Below are 22,518 nucleotides of genomic sequence, written 5' to 3'. Positions count from 1 at the left end.
TCTTACCAGTTTAGTTCATTATAGTCACGAGCTTATGCTTAAATATATAGCTTCAAAAGAATTTTATGTATTTATGAATAATTTTTTAATTTTTATAAGTATGAGGAAATCATTTACTATTTGAATTCACTTCTTTTGCATGAGAATAGTATAATTAAAATGAAAAATGATAGGTACATATTTTTTGAACCCATTTCAACTTTGCAAGACCGACAAAGGGTTAACCCACGATTATCAAAAAGGGTTAATCAGATCAATTTTCAAGCAGCTGCTGTTCGAGAATGGAGAATAGTATTGAAACGAAAAAAATTGTGAATATAGCTTGAATATCGTAGAAAATGTTGCGATAAAGAGAAGATAACAAACAGCGTAACAACATATAATAATTTTTGCATAAAACTTTGGCTTGCGCAGTCCGATAATAAAAACCGAGAATAAATCCTGTTCAAACAAATATACCGATTCATGTGGAAAGACCTACAGAATGATTTAAAAAGCAGCAAACAATTTAAAAATTGAACATTTATTCAGCAAAATGAAATCTCTCGAAAACTAAAAATAAAAGATATTAGCTGATTATTGCAACTGAAAATTGATGTCAGCGTATTTTCGTTGCAGTTAAGAATTTCCAAAAAGGCGAAGAAAGTTGCTGTCTGCACCTATTCTAACAATTAAAAATCGATGACAAAAACTAGAATGTTATCTAAGTACAAAAGTAGCTAATACATATGTAGTTGCGGTTAAATAACAAGTGGTCAGCCTTGAGTGATTATATTATCAGGAAAGCTCGTTAAATGTTTTATGACGTCGTCGCCCGTGAATAATTACTTAAGAAATAATGGCCAGCTGCTGGATCAAAGGAAACCTTGAGACGATAATACGCCCTTGTGTCGTTAGCCTCCAACTCGATCGCGAAACGGAACTTTTGCCGGCGAGCGGCCATTTTATTCGCGGGAACTGCCGGCCGAGCGGCGTGTATCAATTAAGAATGATCAAGTAATGGTTTCCCGAAGCTGGTGCGCCAAGGTCGTTCGAACTTTCCGGTAATACCCACGAAAGCTGAAATTATAACGCCCACGCGAGCCAACACACTCGGATCAGTACACAAATCGATAAAAAGAAGGAGTTACGGCGCGCTCGTGCCGCGTGTCCCGCCGCGGACGCGGTAGTTAGTATAAATCGTGGGCGGAACGGTGGCGAAGTTTGCCGAGAGACTAGCACCCCCATGAAAAATAATAATGTTACGAACGTGACCGGTGTTACCGAGCTTCCCATCGTAAAACATATAATATTCGCGCGGGAAGCCTACAAAACTCCCGCTCGATTTACGTCACATCCCTGTGAACGTACCTCGCGTTTCAAACCTCCTCGATTCTTCGAATTTTTCGGATGCTTCAGGAATTTCGTTACTTGTACCGTCCGAAGAATAGGGAGAACGCCCCTTTGTCCGTGGAGACGCTTATGGTGAATCGCTCGTGTAGGTTCACGGTTCGCGTTTAGTCTCGGCAACATATGGAAAACGACAGTTTCGGGGGATAGTCTGGGCGAGACTGTCCAAGGGTTGGACGCAACATGTTGCATGTCGCCTGAAATGAATAATTATTGAACCGAAGAAATCTTATGGGGAATTCCTACAATTTTATGGTTGGTCCATAGCTAAGTAAAGAAAACAACGAAAAGATTAATCATTGTAGGAATATAAAACAAATGATATTAGATCTTGTTAATTTAGAAATTAGTCTGTAGAAAAAGTTTACTAAAAGTAGAAAGAAAATGAAAATAATTTTAGCCCTTGTTAATTTATAGCGTAGAATAGTAACATAAAAATTCCATAGTGTAAATTTATAGTAACACAAAAAAAATTATAGTATTATAAAATTATGCTACAAATTTATAATAATCTAAAATATTATAGTATCATAAAATTGCATAAATGCATAAAGATTCGAAGCATTATAGATTCTTGTGAGTCATACTCTATCGTCTGAAAAATTATTCGCAAAATTAAAACTGTATCAGCGTCAAACAATGTACAATTAAAATTTGAATATTCATATAATGTTACAGTCACTTCGACATAAATATTTATCGAAGTAAAATTGCTGCACATTTATCACAATTGTTATTTCAATCAGCAATTGTTGAGCGACGAGAATAACATTTTAGCAGGCACCTCTTAGGTTTATTAAGATCACAATGCAATCGATTCACGGTCATGCGCACAAATTGGACTGAATAGATAAATGGTGCTGCGAAGCCAAGAATAGTCAGTCGGCTTCTAGTTCCAGCGATCACGATACCTGGCAATTCCTGGAGGACCTTGAAAATCTTTTTCTTTTTTACGCCCTCCAAGGTCCATCCCTTTCCTAAACCCTCTTTTTTTCTTAGACAATATTTCGAACTGAAATTATTTGCACCGGTCGACTGGTAATTAAAACTGAAATGAACTGCGCGTGGTAACTCGCATTATGACCTTCCAGCTTCGATAACGGTTTTACTTACGTACGTAGTTCTTGTCAGGTGTCATTAAAATTCAAAATTATCTCCTACGATATTAGTATAATGTGACTCAGAGCAGATAGTAGTCGATGAAGAAATTCTAAGCCTTGTATATTCCACGTCATTTATAACAAAAATTAATAGGTCAAATATAAGAGTAAAATACCATTGGGAAAATTTAAGGACCTTTTTACATGATTCTTAACTTATTGCAATTGTTAAAGGGAAAAGCTATTTTCCTCTAATTTATACGTATTCCTTAAAATTAAATTCGATAATTTTTATTTTGCAAGAAGAGCTACAATTTAATTGCAAATAAATAAATATTGCTGCAGACTGAAGTGATCAACATTTTCGACTGCAACGAATAACAATCGCCAATTCCTACCTTCTCCACACAAAGTGTTCTTAATTAACCGATTCACCCTTGAACACTTTCTCCCAAAGTAGTCAGATCTGTGTGTGTTTTTTTTCTGAAAAGTTTCCCAGGAAGTAAAACGATAACATCGGAACCTAAGACTCCTGAATACCGAAAGTGGTTATTTCAACCTGTGCGGCTAGTCGGTGATATTCGAGCTTCACGCTTTCCAGCCATAGTACACGGATAATCAACGATCTCCGGCAAAGAAAGCCCTTCGAAACCGCTTCGGAAGATCGAAGCCGCCGATATCAAAGCCGAAACGCGTTGGCGAACGCCGCGCGGAACGTGGAGACGTGAAAAAAGAAGCGGAGCGAAGAGCGAAAGGAAAGCGAGAAAGCCGGCGCCGTGGGGATTAGCAAGAATGACGGAAGGCGAGGTAGTTGCACCGTGTCAAATTTGTACTGCGGAGGATCCGAGGAAACGGACGAGAGAGAGAGAGGATAAAAATTCCGGCGATTAAATGAGAGCCGACGAGAGAGGAGAGCGGGTCACTGTCACTACAATGGATAAATGGTACCTTTTGTGGAGGCCGGCGGCTCTCCTTGGCCGCTCCTCTCCCGCCCACGAGAGAAGGAAGGAGGAAACGAGGGTAGAAACGCAGTGAAAGGAGAGAACGAGAGGAGAGAAAGGGAGGGAAAGAGATAGAAAGAAAGAGAAAAAAAAAAGAAGAGGCGACAGAAGGAACAGCGATGGTGGAGGGGAGGCGTGCAACCCTCGGTTTATACCTGAAGCGACCCTTGAAATCTGTTCTCGGAAGAGTTCACGAGGTGCACTGGCACACAAACCCCGGTGCACGCACACACCTGGCAGCATGCGAGGCGGCGTGGGCCAGTGTGTGTGTGTCTGTGTGTGTGTGTGGCACATCTCGCCGGTGCGGTTGTGCCTTCAGTCGCCCGCAGCTCGCCGTTCAATGCACTTCCTGTGGAAGAGTGGTTCCAGCTGATTTTCTTATTTTCGAGAGTGGCCCTCTTCCACGGCTTTTCGCACGGTTCTCCTTTTTCCTGGAATTGCGGGCACCGGACTGGCTCCGGACACTTCCCATCGACACTCCGGGCTGCTGCACAGTCGACGATTCTCTCGCCGCCCTTAAAACCTGTGTTTCAATTTTGATTCCCGTCCAACAGACACTCGAAACTCCGCGCTCCACTCTTCGCGGCTTGTTGCCGCAAAGGGGGATACGTGTTTCGCCCGTTTCCGCCCTTGAACTTCGGTGCTTCGTGACTCCTGTTGCTGGGCGAAAGTCACCGCGGTGATTCGAGCAGGTTTCGAGCTTCCGGGGGTTTGCTCCGATCGGGACTTTTCCGCGCAAAGTGGAACGTCGATGCCCGTGTGTACGTGAACTTCTGAGTTTGTTCTGTGAATCGCGGCTTGCTCTGTAGACAGTTTGTCCTGTGATCCACGGTCTATTTTCGACGACGAGTCGTTTCGGGGGAACTTTAGTGTTCTTATTTTAACGCGCTTCGTAAGTGCAATGCATGCATGAACGGGGAGGCTAAAGACTCGAATGTCTCAATCGCGGCATCCGTGTAAAAACTGTTCGTTGATCGCGCGATTCATCTCGAAAGTGTTCGTTGAACTTTGATGCTTCGCTTTCGGTTTCTATGAAGAAGTCTCATCATATCGCTGGACCCACGATTTACTTTCGTAAATGACTTTACTCGTTTCCGACGGAGTTACGTCTTAATTCCAAAGTCCCCGGAGTATACCCGGGTGTCCACAGTTCATTTCGTAGAGCCAGTCGATTAGCTCCGTTCCGGCGTTGTCGAGGAAGCAAGGTGCGTGTACGTGATCGTTTCCTTGGATCAACAAGTGACGACGGTGCCTCGGTTCGGGCGCACAAGTGGCGGGCCTTTATCGTGGAATAAATTCTAATGCAGTTGAATTTCCATGAATATCGTTATGCCGGCGTGGCTCCGTACAAGTCTGTGTGAGACCACGGGCGACACACGACGGGAAACACATGGACACGGTTTGGTGTGCCGTCCGAAGGTTTCAGTCGTCCGCGGACCGTCACTCCACGCATTTCCTGTCTAGAAGTGGCCGCAAGTGGTTCTTCGTGTGCATAGTAATTTCGAGGATCGGGACGCGTTAAATCCATCGACGTCGTGCCGTGGAACGAGCCTTAACTAAATGTTTTCATTGAAATAATCGCTCGGCTCCGTTGTTCGTCGCGTCGCGCGTGTGTGCTTCGTGTACGATCGTTTGTGTGTTCGCGTGGAACAGTGTATTGTTGCGTTTCGCTCGGCCAGTATTCGGGGATTCAGGAATTGAAACAGGACGAAAGGATCCCGAGTGGCCGGCAATGTTGTTCGAGCGAGCAACAACGAACCGCGTTGGATAACAGCTCTTCCGGGGGAGAGAAGCTCTATTATAATCGTCTCTATGATGTGGTACGTGACGCAGCCCGGTGCTTTTTTCGCGTTAATTCGAGAGAACGAGCGAACGAGAAAACGCTGTCGGCCGAATGAAAAATCATAACATCTGTTGCACCCGGTCCCGATGCTTTAATTAATCGCTCTCTCGCTTGCCCTGGCGAAACGTGCTTTTCGCACGGGCCACGAATTAACGGATGCGAAAGAATCATCCGTAAATTAGTTCGCGTGCGAATCGAAATATCTTGCCGATGATATAACATCGATTTTAATTAGAATACAAACATTTGCTGAAATTTATTCGGACGGCGTGCAATTAATCTGAAACGGAAACGCGGCGCTCGATTCGGCTGGAAAATAATTACGCTTCGATGCATCGATGTGCCGAGAATCGAAGTTTCAGGGGGAAAAAGTTACTTTCTTAAGGCGAGTTCGATTCTTTATGGATTGATTTATTTAAGGAAACTTCGGAAGCCTGGATTGTTCGACGGACTACATTTATAGCAGACGTTTCGTGAAAATTGATTTTGTTGTTTTCGTTCGATTACTTAACTACTCAGCTCTAATCGCTCTCTCGTTTTCTTCTTAATTCTTTAAAAATGTTTGCTTCGGAGCAGTTAATAAATTAATAAATATTTACGAAGTTGGAAGTTAAGAAACCGTATTTTAGATACTTTGATATAGTAATGGAAAAGTATTGCAATGTTATAATATTACAGTATAAAAATACAATATTAAAATCTTACTCAATTATGAAGGAAAATAAAAATGATATTAGATCTTATTAATTTATATTTATAGTATAAATTAAAAAGGTTTGATACCATTTTTATTTTAGATACGTATAGTTTTTTATTAGATACTTATACTGCAAACAAATACTAAATCGGGAAATGATCGCTCAAGCAGCTAATTTTACTATCTTTAATAGCAGTTTTCAATCATATTAACAATCCTTTGGGCACTTATGTTTAAAACAACACAAGTATATGAAAATACAATAAAAAATAGGTATAAAAATACTAAAATGTTCAATGTTGAATTAAACTTTAGGATAATCTGACATAGACTTTAAAGAAATCTAAAGTAGATCAGCGATCACAAATAAACTACTAGATATAATAAATCATCAATATTAACGAACATTAACAATACTGTCAATCTGGTGCAAATTCTAATCGATGAACCAATCACAGTTCGCCTAAAGATGCAAATTCCTGTTCACACAAATGCAAAGTCTGCAATCCCGAAAATGCGAGATCCGTCTCCGATAAACCCAGAAGGTCACGAAATCGTAAATCGGGCTCCGAGACCACGGGGTTTCCGTTTGCGAACCGCTCGGCCGGACCCATGGCTGGCTCGTTTCCGTTACGCATCCTCGGACAGTCGCCTAGTCAGCTGACAAAGTCCAGGTAACGTAAATTGCCGCGCGTACCCGGAGCGCACCTTCGTGATCTATCAATTTTACGGCGAGCCTCCCGCCGGGCTCGCAGCATGAAGAAACGGTGTTAAGTTCCGTGCGGCCCGTAAATTATTTTCCACCGGCGCGATCACAATGGTCCATTGATTAAACGGATAATTGAATCGATCGCTGCTCCTCGAACGCGTTTATCGAGCCTCGATTAAACCGAGTTGGGCGTGAACCAAACGACGCTGTCTTGGAACACGGACCGTTCGCATTGTCTCGAGCAATTTCTTATTAAGCTTCTTTTCCGTGGACCCGGGAACAACAATGATTAAAAATACTATTTGTCGTATGGAATTATTCGCACATTAAACGGTCGGGAAGAAAGTATTACACTTGGGAAGTAAAGACTGAGTTGTAAAATAATTCAAGCTAGTAAAAAAACTGACCACCAACCAAGAGTGTGCTTCTTATTTGCTTCTCTAAATTATTTTATTGCTATTAATTGGATGACTTTTTTGCTGTGAGCATTATTTGGTTCGTGCGTCAGTGTTCGGTTTAAATTGTATCAGATTTTCAATGAGCAAAATACAGTTGCGTCTATAATTTATACAGAATTAGGAAATGGATTTGTGCTGTTTTGGAATGTGTGTCTTTGTAACAAGCCTTCTGTTACAATATTTTAAACGAAGACTATGAAATAATAACATATTTATTCAAATCAATTATTTTCCACGTGGTTTCCCGTACAAATAAATTTCTGTTCGACTAAATTCTCATCCTTGCGTTTATCTAATTTTCGTCTAGTGAAATTTTTGTACGATAGCGCCGCTAACGAAAACATTTCGTAACGATCGTTAGGCAGACCGTAATGAAGAATGCGTCAGCATACGGCCGAGCGACACAGCGCGCGTTTCCGTGGACAAAAGCGACGGTGGTTCGTTGAATCGGTTGGTCACTGAACCGCGGCGCGTCACAAATGAAGCTGACGATAAAAATCTGAAATATCTGGTAATAATGTCTCGTCCTGTTCTGTGTGCGCAGTCGACAGTGGTCGGGGGACGAGGAGGACGAGGGGACAACCGGTCACGTAACAACCGAGCATCCTCTGGCGGAGGCGACGATCCCCTTGGTCTCCCATTCGCGTCTCCAAGAACAGCCCTCGAACCTGAGTGGCAATATCGTGGCCGCTTCCGGTGGCCAGAATCCTTCCCGGTCGAGCACGCAGAGCCAGCAAGAAAGCGTGCTGCAGAAATTCAGGAAGAGCTTCTCCTTGAGATTCCACAAAAAGGGCAGCAAGGAGAGCAACGAGAGCGAGTGCCCGCCGGACGATAACGACGGATCCGGGCCCCTGGACGAGGAGGAGGAACGGGAACAGACGATCGTCGCCGAGCAAACCCCTCAGCACAAGGAGGACACCAGCAACGACCAAAAATTCCGGTCAGTCGAACAAGCTGAATCGATGTTACAATGACCTGTCTCCAGTAGGGTGTCCCTCAGCTATAGGGATCGAATATTTGCTTAAGATTTCTCTGGCCTTAACTCTCCTCGCCAATACATCTATTACAACTAGACTGTGGATTTTATGCATTTATGGCAGAATTGGGTAACCGAAATTAAAAATTAGAAGCATCTTAAGACGTCAATGCAACTTTTTTGTAGCTTTGAAATCTAATTTATGTAGCGGTTCTGCTTTTTATTAGCAAAATACTGAATCAAGTGCTTTTTCAACACCCTTATAAGATGAAATTATTTTATTAATAGTTTCTAGACTTTTAGTTATAATTTTAACTTTTATCAATAATTTCTAGATTTTCAGTTATAATTTTAACATTTATTAGTCATTTCTAGAATTTTAGCTGTCATGATAATATCCAGCTTTTTATTAACCCTTTGCACTCGAAGCCATTTTCGCTACAAATCTGAAATAATTTTCTTGGCTCATAGTATTTCCATTCCATATAACAAAATGTACTTTTATGCGTATAAAAATGATTCTTATGACTCATATGAACAGTTTTACAGCTTAACAATTTTTTAAATCTAAGCTTTGTTGGTATAAAAATTATCTTAATTCTCTCAAATGTAGAACAATTTTAATGGTGCCTCAGAGTCACCACTCCAGTGCAAAGAATTAATAATTCACTAGAATTAATAAGAATTAATAATTCTACTATAGGTAAACGTTGTTGTTTTATGTAATATAGGAAATGTTAATTAATATTGGGTGGAATCTGTAATTTCCTAACCGACAGAATCCTCATAGTAACTGAAGTTTCCTCTTTCCAGATTCGGTCCCCTTGTGTGGAGAAGTAGCAAGGAGAGGAAAAAGGGTAGCAAGGCTGCCAGAAATGCGAAATGCAACAGCGGAGACAGCGGCATACAGATCGAGGTGAGAGACTCCGAAATTATTCTCTTTTTTTAACGTAATCTTTATCTTTCTAGTAGGAAGGAATGATTAAAGGTGGTTAATTTACGATACGGACGGATCCAAGTGTGTATTCTTTGATCTTCTTTAAGGTGGCATGTTCTCAAATGGACTTGCATCCCTTGCAATTTTTTCAAAATATTACGAAGTTCTAGTTTTAACATTAGGGCTAATAATAATGATTATTAGTGAATTTTGTGATTTTTAATAGATAGAACGAGACAGTAGAGGTAAATCATTATCAGCCAGTGTCTATTGAAGAAAATTGGGTGTCGATGATATCTTTATTGCAATGTTTGCAGTTGGATATTTTATGCATTTATCATTTATTTATTAACAACAGTAGATGAAATATTAAACAGTAAAGAGATAATCTCAGAACGTAGTTTTAATAAACTCATTTTGATTTTCCTGAACAACTTGCATATTTTGAAAAATCGTGTCAAGTTCCACGTTGTTTTTCCGACACCCTGTTTTCGATAGTAATTAAGCCGCTGGTTTCTAATGATTTATGCGTCTCGCCGCGCGCTGTTCCGATTTAGTTCCCGTGAATTCTCTCCATTCGAAAGCGTCGCTCCGATACCGATGGAGGCTGCGAGTAAAAGTGCGAAATAATGAAATGAATTGTGAACGATATAGATGGTATCTGGTGGAGCATTGACTGGGGGCGGTGGTGGTGGAATGATGGGGGGCGGTGATAGCTCCGAGTCCCACGACACGGATGTCCAAGACGAGACCGACAGCCCTCCAGCCCTTCGTAGGCGAGTTGCCGACAAATCACGACCCCAGTCCGAGCTCATCAACCAGATACTGATCGACAAGTTTAAGGTAAAGACTTGTCGTTCTATGGCCCCGTTTCCCTGCTACGCAACAGTGTGTTCATTGTCGGCCATTAACACAGCCAGTAACAAACATCATTTCACATGGAGAACATCGTCGTCGCTTTATTTGTACCTGTCATTGTCGATGGAAAGCAAACACGCTGCGATGGAAAAGTATTTTGCACTCGACACAATCATTTTCACTGATACATCTTAGGATCAGGATATTATGATTAGACTGTGGACTTTATGCATTTATGCTAAAATTGATTAGGTGATATACCAAGAGTTTAAGAGATTGGAAGAATATATTAGGAATTTTTTCACATTGGTCTTGATTCTTTGAGATTATTAGAAGGTGAAATATATCTTTATTTAATCACTGTTTTCTTATAATTGCTTATCTATAATATAATTATAATATTGCCTTGTAGTAATAGCTAGATTGCAGATTTTAGGCTCTAATAGCAAAAATGAGTGTGTGAAACAGAAAACAGAGAATGCATCAGAGGATTTTAAGAATTTAAACCTATGTGTTATATTCAAACTTATATATGTTTTATTGAAGTTATTAAGAGAAGAAATAAATGCCTATACTGTTCCTGTTTTGTGTAATATATTTACAATATTTTCACTTTGCACATAGATTTCAGTATAAAACAGAATAAAGAACTATGAATCTCGAATCTATATAGTAATTCGATTAAAATCTTAAATCTAGATACAAATGACAGAAAAGGAGACCTTCGAATTGAAAATCCGAGACCTTCGCCGCGACTCTGAATGACAGAGGGGGGTCAGAGTGTCAATCGCAGAATACTTTTCCATCCGCCGATGTCCAAATTCACCGCAAAAGCTAACTCTGGTAACGGGGATCAAGGATCGATCCCAAAGAAAAACGAACGCTTCTGCTTCCGATGTACGTGCCGGCGATTCATTCAGTGAATTATAAATCATTGGAACCCGGTGTTTCTCTCTTGGTGCGCCGTCTTTGAATTTCACCGTGATTCCCGTGCGCGTCGCCGCGCCACGCCACGCTACCGCCGATGATTTATAATTGCTGTTAAGAGCGTCACACATTTGTAATCATTATCAAGCAGCACGTATGACTGTTTCCTTCGGCAACAATAACTCGCATTACTCACGTTTGTATACGGTTTAGCCACGGTTGTACAGATCACTGGCAGTTTCTGATAGGCGAGCAGAGAATATATCGCGCTGGCCCAGGATACGAGCAGAGGAAACGCAGTCCTGGTTAGTTGATATCGAGTTGCGCGCGGCCGAGCGGGCACGATTTATGGGATCGCGTACCACGAACCGGCCGAGTCATAGTTCGCGCGCCCGTCGTTTACTTTATTCCGATCTACGTGACCGAACAATCAACACCGTGAGATACGTGTTCGAAAGCTTGTGTATAAACCCGTCCGTCGGATCGTTCCGAGTAACTCATCGTTCGAAGGAGCACAGCCTCCTAGAAAGGTGAACGGGAAAATCGTAGAATCATGGACGTCTGTATTCGACGGGGAGTAGTGAGTACCGACAGAAAATAGCTAAGACCATCTGCCAGGTGATCGCGAAGCCCCGCGTGTATAGGCGAACCGTTACAATCTCTTCATCGGTCCGGCTCATTAACGAATGAATGTCAACGGTGTTTCTAAACGGAAATTGGTATTTGAATGTGCAAGGTGTGATCGAAACGGTCCAGGGGAATTTTCATATAGAAATCGTGCCTCGGCTAACTCGAATGTGTTCATCATGTTCAAATCGATCGTCGCTGTTGTGAAAATCCTGTACAGGTAGCCGGAGCAATTTAGCTTGTAGCGTTGACAAAGCGTGTTCGATCATTCGAATCCTGAAAATTATAACGAGCTGATAAATTCTATATTAATTATATAAATTATAATTATATATTATATTATACGTTAAATTGCGTACAGAATTAAGAAAAATAATCAGGTGGAAATTCAGTATTTTCTGTAAAGAGTGACAGCGATCTTCTGCATCTTTTAAGCTCGTGCAAAAAATATTGTTCCCCGTTTGATAACCTGGAATGAAAAACGAAACTCTTTCAAAAGGTGTAGGAATTGTCAAGGTAGCTCGAGTGATTCAACTAGGCAAGCAGAAACACGATGATCCATGCAAACATGCAGCGAGGACTTTGATCGGTGAAGTCCCGGGGCCGTTTGATCCCACCTTGAACATCAGCTTGGCGAAATAGCTTGTGCCGCGGCGATCGATCTTCCCGGGGACTGGCGTTCCACGTCGTGTTCGGCGGAGTTCACGCTTCGAACCCGGTGGCAAAGGTGAACGCGAACGATGACCAGGATGTTGTGATACTTTCAGGCGGATCTGCAGAGCCGAACGTCGTCGAGACACCAGCATGTACGTCGGACGAACAGCGATTTAGGAGGTCAGAGGTTACTCCAGTGGGACACGAGGTCCGGATACAGCCACGCGTACAATTACCGCAGGATGCTCTCGACTCCTTCGCCTATCAAGACGAGGCCTCCCAGGTTGAGCCCGAGGCACTCCTCCCATGACATCGTTACGCTCAGAAGGTGCGTCCAACGACCGTGATACCTCCCGCGATCCTTCGCACCCTTATCGCAAACGACTCATTTGACTTTTCGCCGTCTGCGAGCGACGCGACTACGCCGAGGCTGGCAAGGGGCCGAAATGGTAGCGTTAACTTTGGGAAATGGTAATTGGAGAAATATTTTGAAACATAGTTCTTGTAGCGACCACCATTTTTTTTTTTGAGAGCGTAAAAATAGGTTTTTAAAGTTTAGGCTGACAAAGAAAGGTTTCCAAAACTAAGTCTGATTTTTTTTATCGGCGTTTGCATTTTTATTGAAAAATGTGCGATTTTGTCATTTAAACCGTTTCTGTAGAATAAAAATATTCCAGCAAATATAGTCCTCAGCCTGAACTATTTTTTATTCTACTATTCTCTTTAATTATGCCGAAAAATATACCAAAGCCATAGTAAAAAAGCCATGGTAAAATATACCAAAATCATAATTGTACTGTAATAAATGACGCTAATAATTACCATTTCCCAACGCGCATTCTCTTGCGAGTCTCGAAAACTTGGAACAGTCGGCGCCTACCGGGATTTTACGTTTTTTTGGGAATACTCGCAAGCAAGCCTTATTGTCAAAATTATTGTCGTCACGCACAATGACGATTGCTTGAGTTTGCTGTGAATTGCTTGCGCACTTCGCAGATTTGGCTCACTGCACCGCCGAACCGATGGAAAAATATCTAGGGTGCTTCTCTTAGCGTTTTCTTTCTCGTCGCGTATTTTTCTTTTCGGACCCGAGAATCGACCGATTTCGAACGGACGGCACGCTGTTTCTTTTCCACGTCTTCGTCCTCGTTTCTGTTCGGATCGGAACGAATCATAGCACGGCATTAGACAAATCATCCAAACGACTCCTTGAAAAATGTCCATTGAAGGAAATTTAAATTCTTTATTCTCGAACCTTTCCAGTAAATCGAGGGAGAATAGTGGTAGGTAGACGGGTATTATAACAAAACACCTACTTTTCCATTTTTCCTCGTAAAACAAGTTGGACTGCCACGCGTAACCATGTACGGAGTGGTTCTTTTCCCCCCCTTGGATAGTCATAGACCACCGTAAATGCGCACACGTTTTATTTGCTTAATTCAGTTGGTATTCGTTTTGAATTGTACATAATTTGATTATCGTTTAAGATCAACTGTTTGCGACCCTGTCCGTCCAAATTACTGATTCGATGTTGATGGAATATATTCGAATTGTTAAAACTAGCCAGCCGACGCTCGTTAAAGTAACGGTAAAGGGTACATAGGACGTTCCTAACGACGAATGGTACCGTTCGAGAAACGATTGATCGAATTCTCTGGTACCGTTCATCCCAAAATCTCCCCGTAGAACTTCAGCGATCCGAGGACAAAGTATTGTGCGGTTGTTCGAGCTAGCCCGATCTGCAGAACCACTCTGTATAAACGTGTTCTACCTGTCGTGTGTATATACTTACCTATTGTAATTCGTTGCTGAATGTTGTATCGATGCTTCTACGTAAACACAAGCTTGTTGAACCTCTATCCGACCGTGTACCGACGGAGATCAATACTAACGACGATTTTATTTTGATCCCAGTAACGCGAAAGGGAGGAGTACTCGGACAAATCTGAGGCGTTCACTGAGCCAACCACTGGGTATCAATCAGCTATCACCATTGATGCGCACCAAAACTGCAGGTAAACTCAATACTTGTCTAAGTAGAGTCGGACCCCCCGACTGACACTGTCTTAGCTCTAACAGTAGAAACAATTTCCTTCGTTTCGCCCAAACAAACGAGTAGTCAATCAATCTCATTCTTCTGTCGCTAAAGCATAAATTAATTTATACAAAAATTAATTTGCACAAGCTGAAATTCTACTCGTCAGTTAACTTTGGACAACGGATATTTTTAAGCATTTATGGCAGTCTAGGTTAATCCTTTCAATAGTTTATTATCATGACTGCCACAAAATTAGAATCTAAATAAAATATTTATACCTTTGGCTCCAAATGCGCCAGCCCGCCATCTTAGCTCTTATACATTGCTAGCTATTCCAAAGCGAAAATCCAGCGAATGCTTATTTCTGAACTGAAGACTTTAGTTCCGTTTAAAGATGCTTCGAACAATTGTACGAGATTGTTCATTACATTTCCTCGTTTGCTTGGGAGTGACTCACTGGTAGCAAGCCCGTTGACAGAGATTAGTGCACACTTTCCGCTCCAATGGTATCCAGTTTCTCTAGACGCCACTTCCGAGAGTGCTCCGAGTTAGCATGCATCCTTGTAACGATCTTAAAGCATTCATATCGTTGTAACAAAACGCACCTGTAAGAAGAGTTCTTGAGAATACGGAATGCGGAACACATACAGACACACAAGCGCGCGTGAGCACCCACGCACCCACACAAACCTGTATTAAACGTGTTAATATCTTCATTCTGTAAGGACTGCTTCCTGTGAATACGCTTTTGTTTGCAAGCTATACAGTAGGCACCGATTGTTCTCGGGTAGTTTCGCTAAGCTATCAACGAATAGACAGTAGGAAGCTGTATCCTTTAAAGATACCGACATCCTAAGAAAAGCATACTAGACGAGAGCAATCGGGGCGAGCCTCATTACGCACAAACATCATAAACGATTTCTTTAATCCTCCGCTGCCAACGCCTACGATGGACAATCTGCTGGGTGATTTTTTCGAATAGGTGATTGCTTTCTTGCGATTTCAAAAGAGACAGCAACAGCGATGCCGGCGCGGCCGTGACGCAATGTATTACAGACAGATCATCGAGCATTACGATCTCTGATCTCGCTGGGTTTACAAAGGTAATGACGATCGGTTCGTTTGAAACCAGGTGCGAGGTTGCCCGGTGGGAATGTCCTGTCGGAGGACGAACAGGACGGCAGAGGTGGGACGTCGGACGACGAGATGATGTCCGACTCGGAGTCCTCCATCGCATCCTTGACGGACAGGAAGAAGTCGTTCGAGCAAACGATGGACGAGGAGGTCGTGATACTTGCTGAAGCTGTTTGGGACCATGTGGCGATGGAACCGGAGGAGCTGGCCTTTCGTGCCGGTGACGTGATCGAAGTTCTGGACAACCTGGACAAAGATTGGTGGTGGGGTAACTGTAGAGGCGAGCATGGCTGGTTCCCGGCTGCGTTTGTTAGGGTAAGATATTTACTTCATTATAAACTAATCTTAGAACCTTGAATTCTTATATGTCAAACCGGAACGTCGATGTTTTTAGTTGCGTGTCAGTCAAGAAGACACGGTAGAGGATTGTTTGGCGGCGATGGCATCCGGTGGCACGTCTAACTCTCAATTAAGAAGACGCACCAGCATCTCGCTGCTGTCGAACGAGCAGGTCAGAGCGAGCGTGGTCCGCGAGTTGGTGCAAACCGAGCGAGACTTCGTCAAGATCCTGACGGACGTCGCGGAGGGCTACATCGCTGAATGTCGTCGGCGAACGGACATGTTCAACGAGGAGCAGATAGAAACTATATTCATTAACCTCGAAGAACTGCTGGATTTTCAGTCCAAGTTTCTCAAGGACCTCGAGTCCAGGATAGACTGGAACGCTCCGTACAAAAGCTGCGTAGGCGAATGTTTCATCAATCATGTAAGAATCCTCTTCAGGCTCTTCTGTGCTCGATTCTTCAGCATCTTGATCAACTGTATCGTAATCTTCTTATTGTAATTTTCAGAGGTCAGGATTCCGCATGTATTCGGAGTACTGCAACAGTCATCCGATGGCCACCGTCACGCTGCAGGAGCTGTACCAACATAATCGTTATAGCAAATTCTTCGAAGCCTGTAGACTAATGAGGGGCTTGATTGAGATACCTTTGGACGGGTATTTGCTGACGCCCGTCCAACGAATATGTAAATATCCGCTCCAGTTGGCCGAGCTGTTGAAATACACGAAAGCTGATCACCCGGATTACCATAAGATCCAGGAAGCTCTCGAGGCGATGCGTGGTGTCGCGGTTTTGATCAACGAAAGAAAAAGGCGAATGGAGAGTCTCGAGAAATTGGCAGCTTGGCAATTGAGGGTAGAGGGTTGGGAGGTACGAATTCATTGTGGATTTCTTTTCCTTGATCGTTTCTGTCTTTTTTGAAATCTTTTTCGACATCTACAAAAAATTTGAAATCGTATAATGTTCATTCCAGGGCGAGGACCTCATAGAAGTCTCGTCTCAGTTAATTTATCAAGGCGAGGCAATGAGAGTCACCACTGGCATGTGGACGAACAATATCACCTTGTTCCTGTTCGACCATCAGCTAGTTTATTGTAAAAAGGATATTATAAAGCGAAACACTTACGTATTTAAAGGCCGCATTTACCTCGATACGAGCGAGGTGATCGACGTTCCCGATGGAAAAGGTAATTCGAATGTGTATTAATTAATAAAGCAGACCTTTCTGCGAATTTATGGACCCTCGAGTGAAAGTATACTAAATCATGCTAAACTTCAATAGAGAGACAAAGATGCAAAAAAACATGTAAAATATATATTAGACTTAGCACACTTTGATTCTAGAGTTCTCATAAATATCTTATCGATTATCTATTAGATTGAAGTAACATTGCATAAATTGGTTCACAGATCACCAGTCGGGAGTAACAGTGAGACACTGTCTGAAAATATACAGCTGCGTCCGAGATAAGTGGCTGCTTTTCTGTTGCCGCACAGCGGAAGAGAAGCGTCGGTGGTTGGCAGCCATGGCGGAGGAACGGAGACTGGTTGCACAGGATAGAAACGATGGACTGGAATTTCCAACTGCAGCGAGACAACTGGCCAGGCTCGTGGCAACGAGACAACAAAACAGGCCGCCAATCAAACCTCGCAGTAAGACGATCACTGACATAACCTTACTACTATGCTGATATTACAAACCATTGTGAGAGAAGCACCAATTAATTCTCTGTTTTCTATGATTGTAGACAAAACATACAAAAGAGAATCTGCTTACGACATGTCTGCTATGGTTGGACAAGGCGCAACGAACTCGTTAGGACGAAAGGTTGGCACCTGGTTCACGTTTGGTAGCAGCAAAAAGAGTACACGACCTCAGCCGTCCTGAGACAGGCCTACCTTCGTGCCATACATTGACCTGTAAACCTCGAACTAGAGATGCGCTTAATCGTTGCTCCACGATCTAGACTCGAATGCACACGTTACTCAATATTTAAGGAACCGTTGTAAGGTTTCATTGAGGATAATTAGCCCGATTTCCTTCCTCAGCGGAAACTAGACATTGCACTTGCTCTCGCTCATTGGGAACGCAAACGATCCTAAGCGCTGGTTACATGTATGGGACGAAGGTAATTGATTTACATGATCATTAAATTTCATTTAACGAACGCATCATCGACTCGACGGCATTGATATATAGGATCCTATTGACCGGCTAGGAGGAACGCTACGATTGTCACGTGTCCGATTTTTAGTACTATTATTTAATTGAAAAAAAAAGTATACGGTTCGATAAAAGAGATTGTAAGTCTGCATCGCCAACGATATTTATTTCACTGCCTCATGAAAAACTATTTCTTCATTGATACGCTCTGTCATCTTGCATTCAGATAAAAAAAAAAGAGATCACTACACGGAGTGACAAGGTATTATCGTTTATACTTCTCTAGTGAATAATAAACGTTGTTTGTTCGAAGTAATTGTTTGAGGAATATTGTTAAATTAAATTAATCGTGTCCACGTAGGGGAGACTATATCGCACGCAAGCAACGTTTACGCAAATATTTTTTGGCAGACGATCGTGTCGTGCAGCTAAGAGTGAACATATTAAGAAATTATAGCAAACGGTGGGTATGAGACAATTATTAAAGTGATCGTGTTAATAAGCATTAAAGCCGAGAAAAATGCAGTATAAACTAGAAAAGTAAATGCAGTTCTTGTTAGACGTAGATAATACATGTATAAAGAAACTAGCGAGCTTTCGAGGTACTAAAGAGAAAGTACTAGTCACTTTTATCACGCAATCGTATAAATAACAGTGATAAAATTTTATTGTTACTCGACTGCTTGAATGGGTGTTGTGAGCATTGAACGGATTTAGCAATGACCATACGTTTTTTTTTTTTTTAATGGTAATCGAAAGACTGAGGACAGGAATGGTTTCCACGATGTCTACGAAAGAACTGGTACATATTGGGGTACCACTGAGAGAAAAGTGTGACGCTAATAGGAGAGTTTCACCATAGCCAACTATTTGTAGTCTCAGCCTGAAAGAACATATACATATACTCCACTGTTCGATACTTTAGATAGTACATTAGAACGCACACTAAAATAAAAAGTTGTTAAAACGGGCGACGCCCGAAGATTTTTCTCTCAGTGAAAAGTGAAACGTATCCGCAGCAGATACTTGTAGAACGAATCTCATGCAAAAATCACATTATATATTCCTTTTACTGCCTAAAGGTTTGTCTGTTACTTCAACTAAAGCAGTAATCGTAAAATACTCAAAAGGTAGTTTGTATGAAGATTTTAAATTTGCTAACTTGGGGACGGAGAAAAATTATAATGCCTACGTCGTAACAGAGAGACAGTATTAAAGATACAGGTACTACTAAATATGTAAATACTCGCATATCAAGCCTCTTTTTCTACTGCGGCTGAAGCAGTTTCTAAAAAGTGAACTCCCAAGAGGAATATCTTTCAAGTTTTTCTACTCTTGTACAGAAGAAAACGTGTTTACGAGAATATCGTGCCGAGAGCCAGTCAACCAGCAAAAATCTGTGTTTTGTAATATAAACTTAACGGTGAGAAATTGTAAACACTTTGTCTGTGCAATTCGTCGTCACAGATGATTCAATTAAATTTTTCCGAAAATTGATGCACACCGATCGTGAAAGTTTTTAACACTGCCAATCTGTTTAGTACACGCGTCTTCGTTCAATTCGTATAGTTTCTCGTCATTTTCGATGCATTGATATAGATTTCGAGTACACGCGGAACAAAGAACGGAATAACACGATTGAAGCGTTACTTTGTGTCCGCGAAGTTTTCATGTTGTTTCTCTGTCTTCGGAACACGAACGTAAGTTAATGAAAGTCGTTTAAAAGAAAAGAACAAACGATGTTTGCGAACGAAATAACAATTCACAGAAATATATTTTTGCTTATTTTCTGGCGTTATATTTACTATACGACGAGGACAATATGATGATGAAATGAAGGAGCAAGATTCCTACTCGACTGTACAGAGAACACTAACCTTTGATGTTTAGACTAGTGGCAAAACATTTGTTGCTGAATTTAACTCACTCAAGAGTTATTTTTATAGGACAAATTTATTTGTTTCAATGCGACGCTTCTCTGTGCGCATTGTTATGTAAGAACAGTTTTAATGGCCAATGTAACTAAACATAAGAAGAGGATGTGTCTCGCACTAACTATAAACGCTGAAACGATAATACTGCATAGTATGCAACTCAGAATACCTTCGTTAGTATGAACTTCACTTTCATGAGTCAAGAAATATGAAATTTCTGTGAATTACCAGAGTAGTAGTACAAATGCCGACGGAATATCCGGTTAAAAAGAGATCTGAATCTGAATAATGTTCGTTGCTTGTATTGGCTACACTCTACATATCTTGACGAAGATCCGGATGTTGACAAATATAAAATTTATAGTTTAATATTTATTCTCTTTGTAATTGCTGATCAAGTGATTTGTTCTATTACTCTGGATACGTTGACGAAAAATCCTGCACAAACGGCAAAATAATGTGCTTCGAAGCAATAATATTACTAGGCGTTACAGTAATAACAGTTTGAGCTGTTAAATATATATGTAAACGCATACACTTTCCCTTGTATTTGATATCGGTTACTGTGTATGTGCATATTGATAATTAACGTGACGCGTGCATTGTGCATCATTAATATGCACATGCTTTCTGCAACTATACGTTGGAAACAACTGATACAATAATGTATCATTTTGTTTTATGTAAATAGCTAGTTGGTATCCGTAACTTGTAAGTGTAAATATTGTAGACCTCTTTATTAGCGAACACAATGTAGGCAATAAGTGACTTTAAAGTTAAATGACACATAACTTTTGGATAATGATTAACTATTAATTATATAGCGCGATGTTTTGTATATTTGTATATCTAATTTAATGATTTCGTAATAAATTGGTCTCTTTGCTCGATTGTTCACGTTATAAATACTTATTGTTTATGATATGTACAGTTGAAATTACACGATATGTTTAAAATTGTTTTCATAATATAAATATATACTCAGTTAAATATATGTAAATAAACATTTTATAATTATTACATATAACTAATTTATTGCACTTGGTCGCACATTCTCCACATACTGAACTTCATACATGTACAATTAAAACTGTGTAATATACAATCAAATTTGTACTAACAGAAAAAAAATTGAAATAAGTTTTCTGAAACTCTGATCTATTTCTAATATTTTTTAAATAGTAATTATAACTATTAAGTGCCAAGTATGTAAGTGGCATTCGATGAGAGCTGAATTTTCAATTCAGAATTCTCTTTCCTTAATTGGGTCACAACTTGCCTTAATGTCTTAGCTTCTTCCAAAAGCTGTGCATTTTCATCCAAACTTTGTTGAAGGTTTTCTTGTACATCTCTTAACTCTGTTATATATTCACACGCTCTTTCCAATATTCCTCCTTTACTCTGTTATTTAAATAACAATGAAAGAGATAATGAACAATATAATTGTATTTGATCTTATTCTAAACATATTTTGAAATTCTAGTACATTACCTGTAATTCAAAATTCGTCTTTACATCCCCTTCTCCTATTGTGCCTTGTTCATAATCAGGTAAAAGTTTACCCAACTTTGCAATCCAATTATTAATTTTATCTCTGCGCCGTCTTTCAACTTCATTATGCGTTACCCTTCTTCTTTCATCCCTCTATAAATGATCGTCTATTGATCATTGCTATCACTATTAAATAATTGCCATGATGCAATAAATAACAATAAGTACCTTTTTAATAGTGGTAAGAATATTTTGGGGGTTATCTCCAATTTGAAGCTTAACCCGAGGTGCAACCGTTCTTGCTGATTCTGTGGTAACTACTTCATTGCTATTACTGAGTACGTATAACTGGCCGCTTATAGGCGATGTTAAAACTTGGACAGCATTGTTTAATGGTGCAGACACTGACAGTTCTGTGTTATTTGGTTGACTGTCCTGAACTTGTACTACTCTATATGCAACTCCATTATCATTCCTGTTTACTTGGCATATGTGATAACGTATGTTATCTTCGTCTGTGGCTGCATCTATCTCTGTATCGCAATCTATTATTTCTGCTTCCTCTAGAACGACCCCAACATTATCATTGCTAATTATTTTGTCATCCACACTGCAAGAAAAATAAAATTTCAAGAACGATTCACCGAAAGATAAATTTAAACTAACTAATTAATTAAAACTAAAATTTAAAGAGTCATTCTCAAAATTCTTTGATCCAAAAAAAGGCATATGTACATGTAGAGTTATAAAATAGTTTCTACTTGTAATTCAGCTATGAAAATTATCGAAGGGCATTGTCTATAAAAAACTATACTTCCTATTACTATTACTAGTAGTAGTATTAGTAGCAGTAGTAGGACGTATATTTTTACAGTGTACATTAATATTCGTTTATTAAAATTGGTAAAAATTAATCAATGAATACCTGTCATCCATGCGGTCGAAATGGTTTAAAACTTCCATGTTAATTGATGAGATCAACTATTTTTATTCACTGGTGCTTGATTTCGGGCACAAAAGGCTGATGCATCCCATTGCACTTCAATAAGTATGTGTGCATAAAGATTTCTCTGTATGCATGATGCGATACGTATACGTCATAGCAAAGCAGAGATGAAGAATAGACGAGAATGTCCACGCCCGTTTTTCAACGTGTCCACGTGTGCATAGTGCACAAGCCAAGTGAACAAAGTGCATAAATCTCACGAGTTTAATAATAAATAATAATAACAACTTA

General features: G+C 40.6%; 2 protein-coding genes across 5 annotated transcripts in view; one reads left to right on the top strand and one right to left on the bottom strand.

The window, feature by feature from the left end:
* The window catches only part of Rhogef3 (Rho guanine nucleotide exchange factor 3), a 149,725-nt gene extending 128,900 nt beyond the window's left edge, over nt 1-20,825 (top strand). For 2 of the 4 annotated variants that reach the window (XM_078195129.1, XM_078195128.1), the window contains exons 5-15: nt 7,742-8,137; nt 8,987-9,089; nt 9,765-9,953; nt 12,290-12,504; nt 14,091-14,191; nt 15,347-15,663; nt 15,743-16,114; nt 16,200-16,562; nt 16,666-16,879; nt 17,103-17,345; nt 17,441-20,824. In XM_078195129.1, the coding sequence (XP_078051255.1) occupies nt 7,742-8,137; nt 8,987-9,089; nt 9,765-9,953; nt 12,290-12,504; nt 14,091-14,191; nt 15,347-15,663; nt 15,743-16,114; nt 16,200-16,562; nt 16,666-16,879; nt 17,103-17,345; nt 17,441-17,580 (2,653 nt within the window). In that variant the 3' untranslated portion in view covers nt 17,581-20,824. Of the gene's footprint in view, nt 1-4,418; nt 5,311-7,741; nt 8,138-8,986; nt 9,090-9,764; nt 9,954-12,289; nt 12,505-14,090; nt 14,192-15,346; nt 15,664-15,742; nt 16,115-16,199; nt 16,563-16,665; nt 16,880-17,102; nt 17,346-17,440 lie in introns of those variants that run through there. The other 2 variants (XM_078195131.1, XM_078195130.1) reach the window with 2 other exon arrangements.
* On the bottom strand, nt 20,824-22,385 carry LOC144477389 (upstream stimulatory factor 1). Its single transcript, XM_078195135.1, has 4 exons — nt 22,207-22,385; nt 21,510-21,891; nt 21,282-21,434; nt 20,824-21,191 (listed from the first exon to the last, which is right to left on the bottom strand). Exons 1-4 carry the CDS (start codon nt 22,242-22,244, stop codon nt 20,985-20,987), a joined length of 780 nt encoding a protein of 259 aa, XP_078051261.1. The 5' UTR covers nt 22,245-22,385; the 3' UTR covers nt 20,824-20,984.
* Nucleotides 22,386-22,518: the final 133 nt, after the last annotated feature.

This window comes from Augochlora pura, chromosome 11, assembly GCF_028453695.1.
Source record: "Augochlora pura isolate Apur16 chromosome 11, APUR_v2.2.1, whole genome shotgun sequence".
NCBI classification, from domain to species: Eukaryota; Metazoa; Arthropoda; class Insecta; order Hymenoptera; family Halictidae; genus Augochlora; species Augochlora pura.
This window is presented reverse-complemented; position numbering and strand designations above follow the sequence as displayed.

What these genes read in the sequence shown, in the direction of transcription:
- LOC144477389 (XM_078195135.1), bottom strand. Translation starts at nt 22,244, where the DNA reads ATGGAAGTTTTAAACCATTTCGACCGCATGGATGACAG. An exon ending in TTCGACCGCATGGATGACAG is followed by an intron (nt 21,892 to 22,206) that starts GTATTCATTGAT and finishes TTTTTCTTGCAG; the next exon opens with TGTGGATGACAAAATAATTA. An exon ending in TTCTTACCACTATTAAAAAG is followed by an intron (nt 21,435 to 21,509) that starts GTACTTATTGTT and finishes GATCATTTATAG; the next exon opens with AGGGATGAAAGAAGAAGGGT.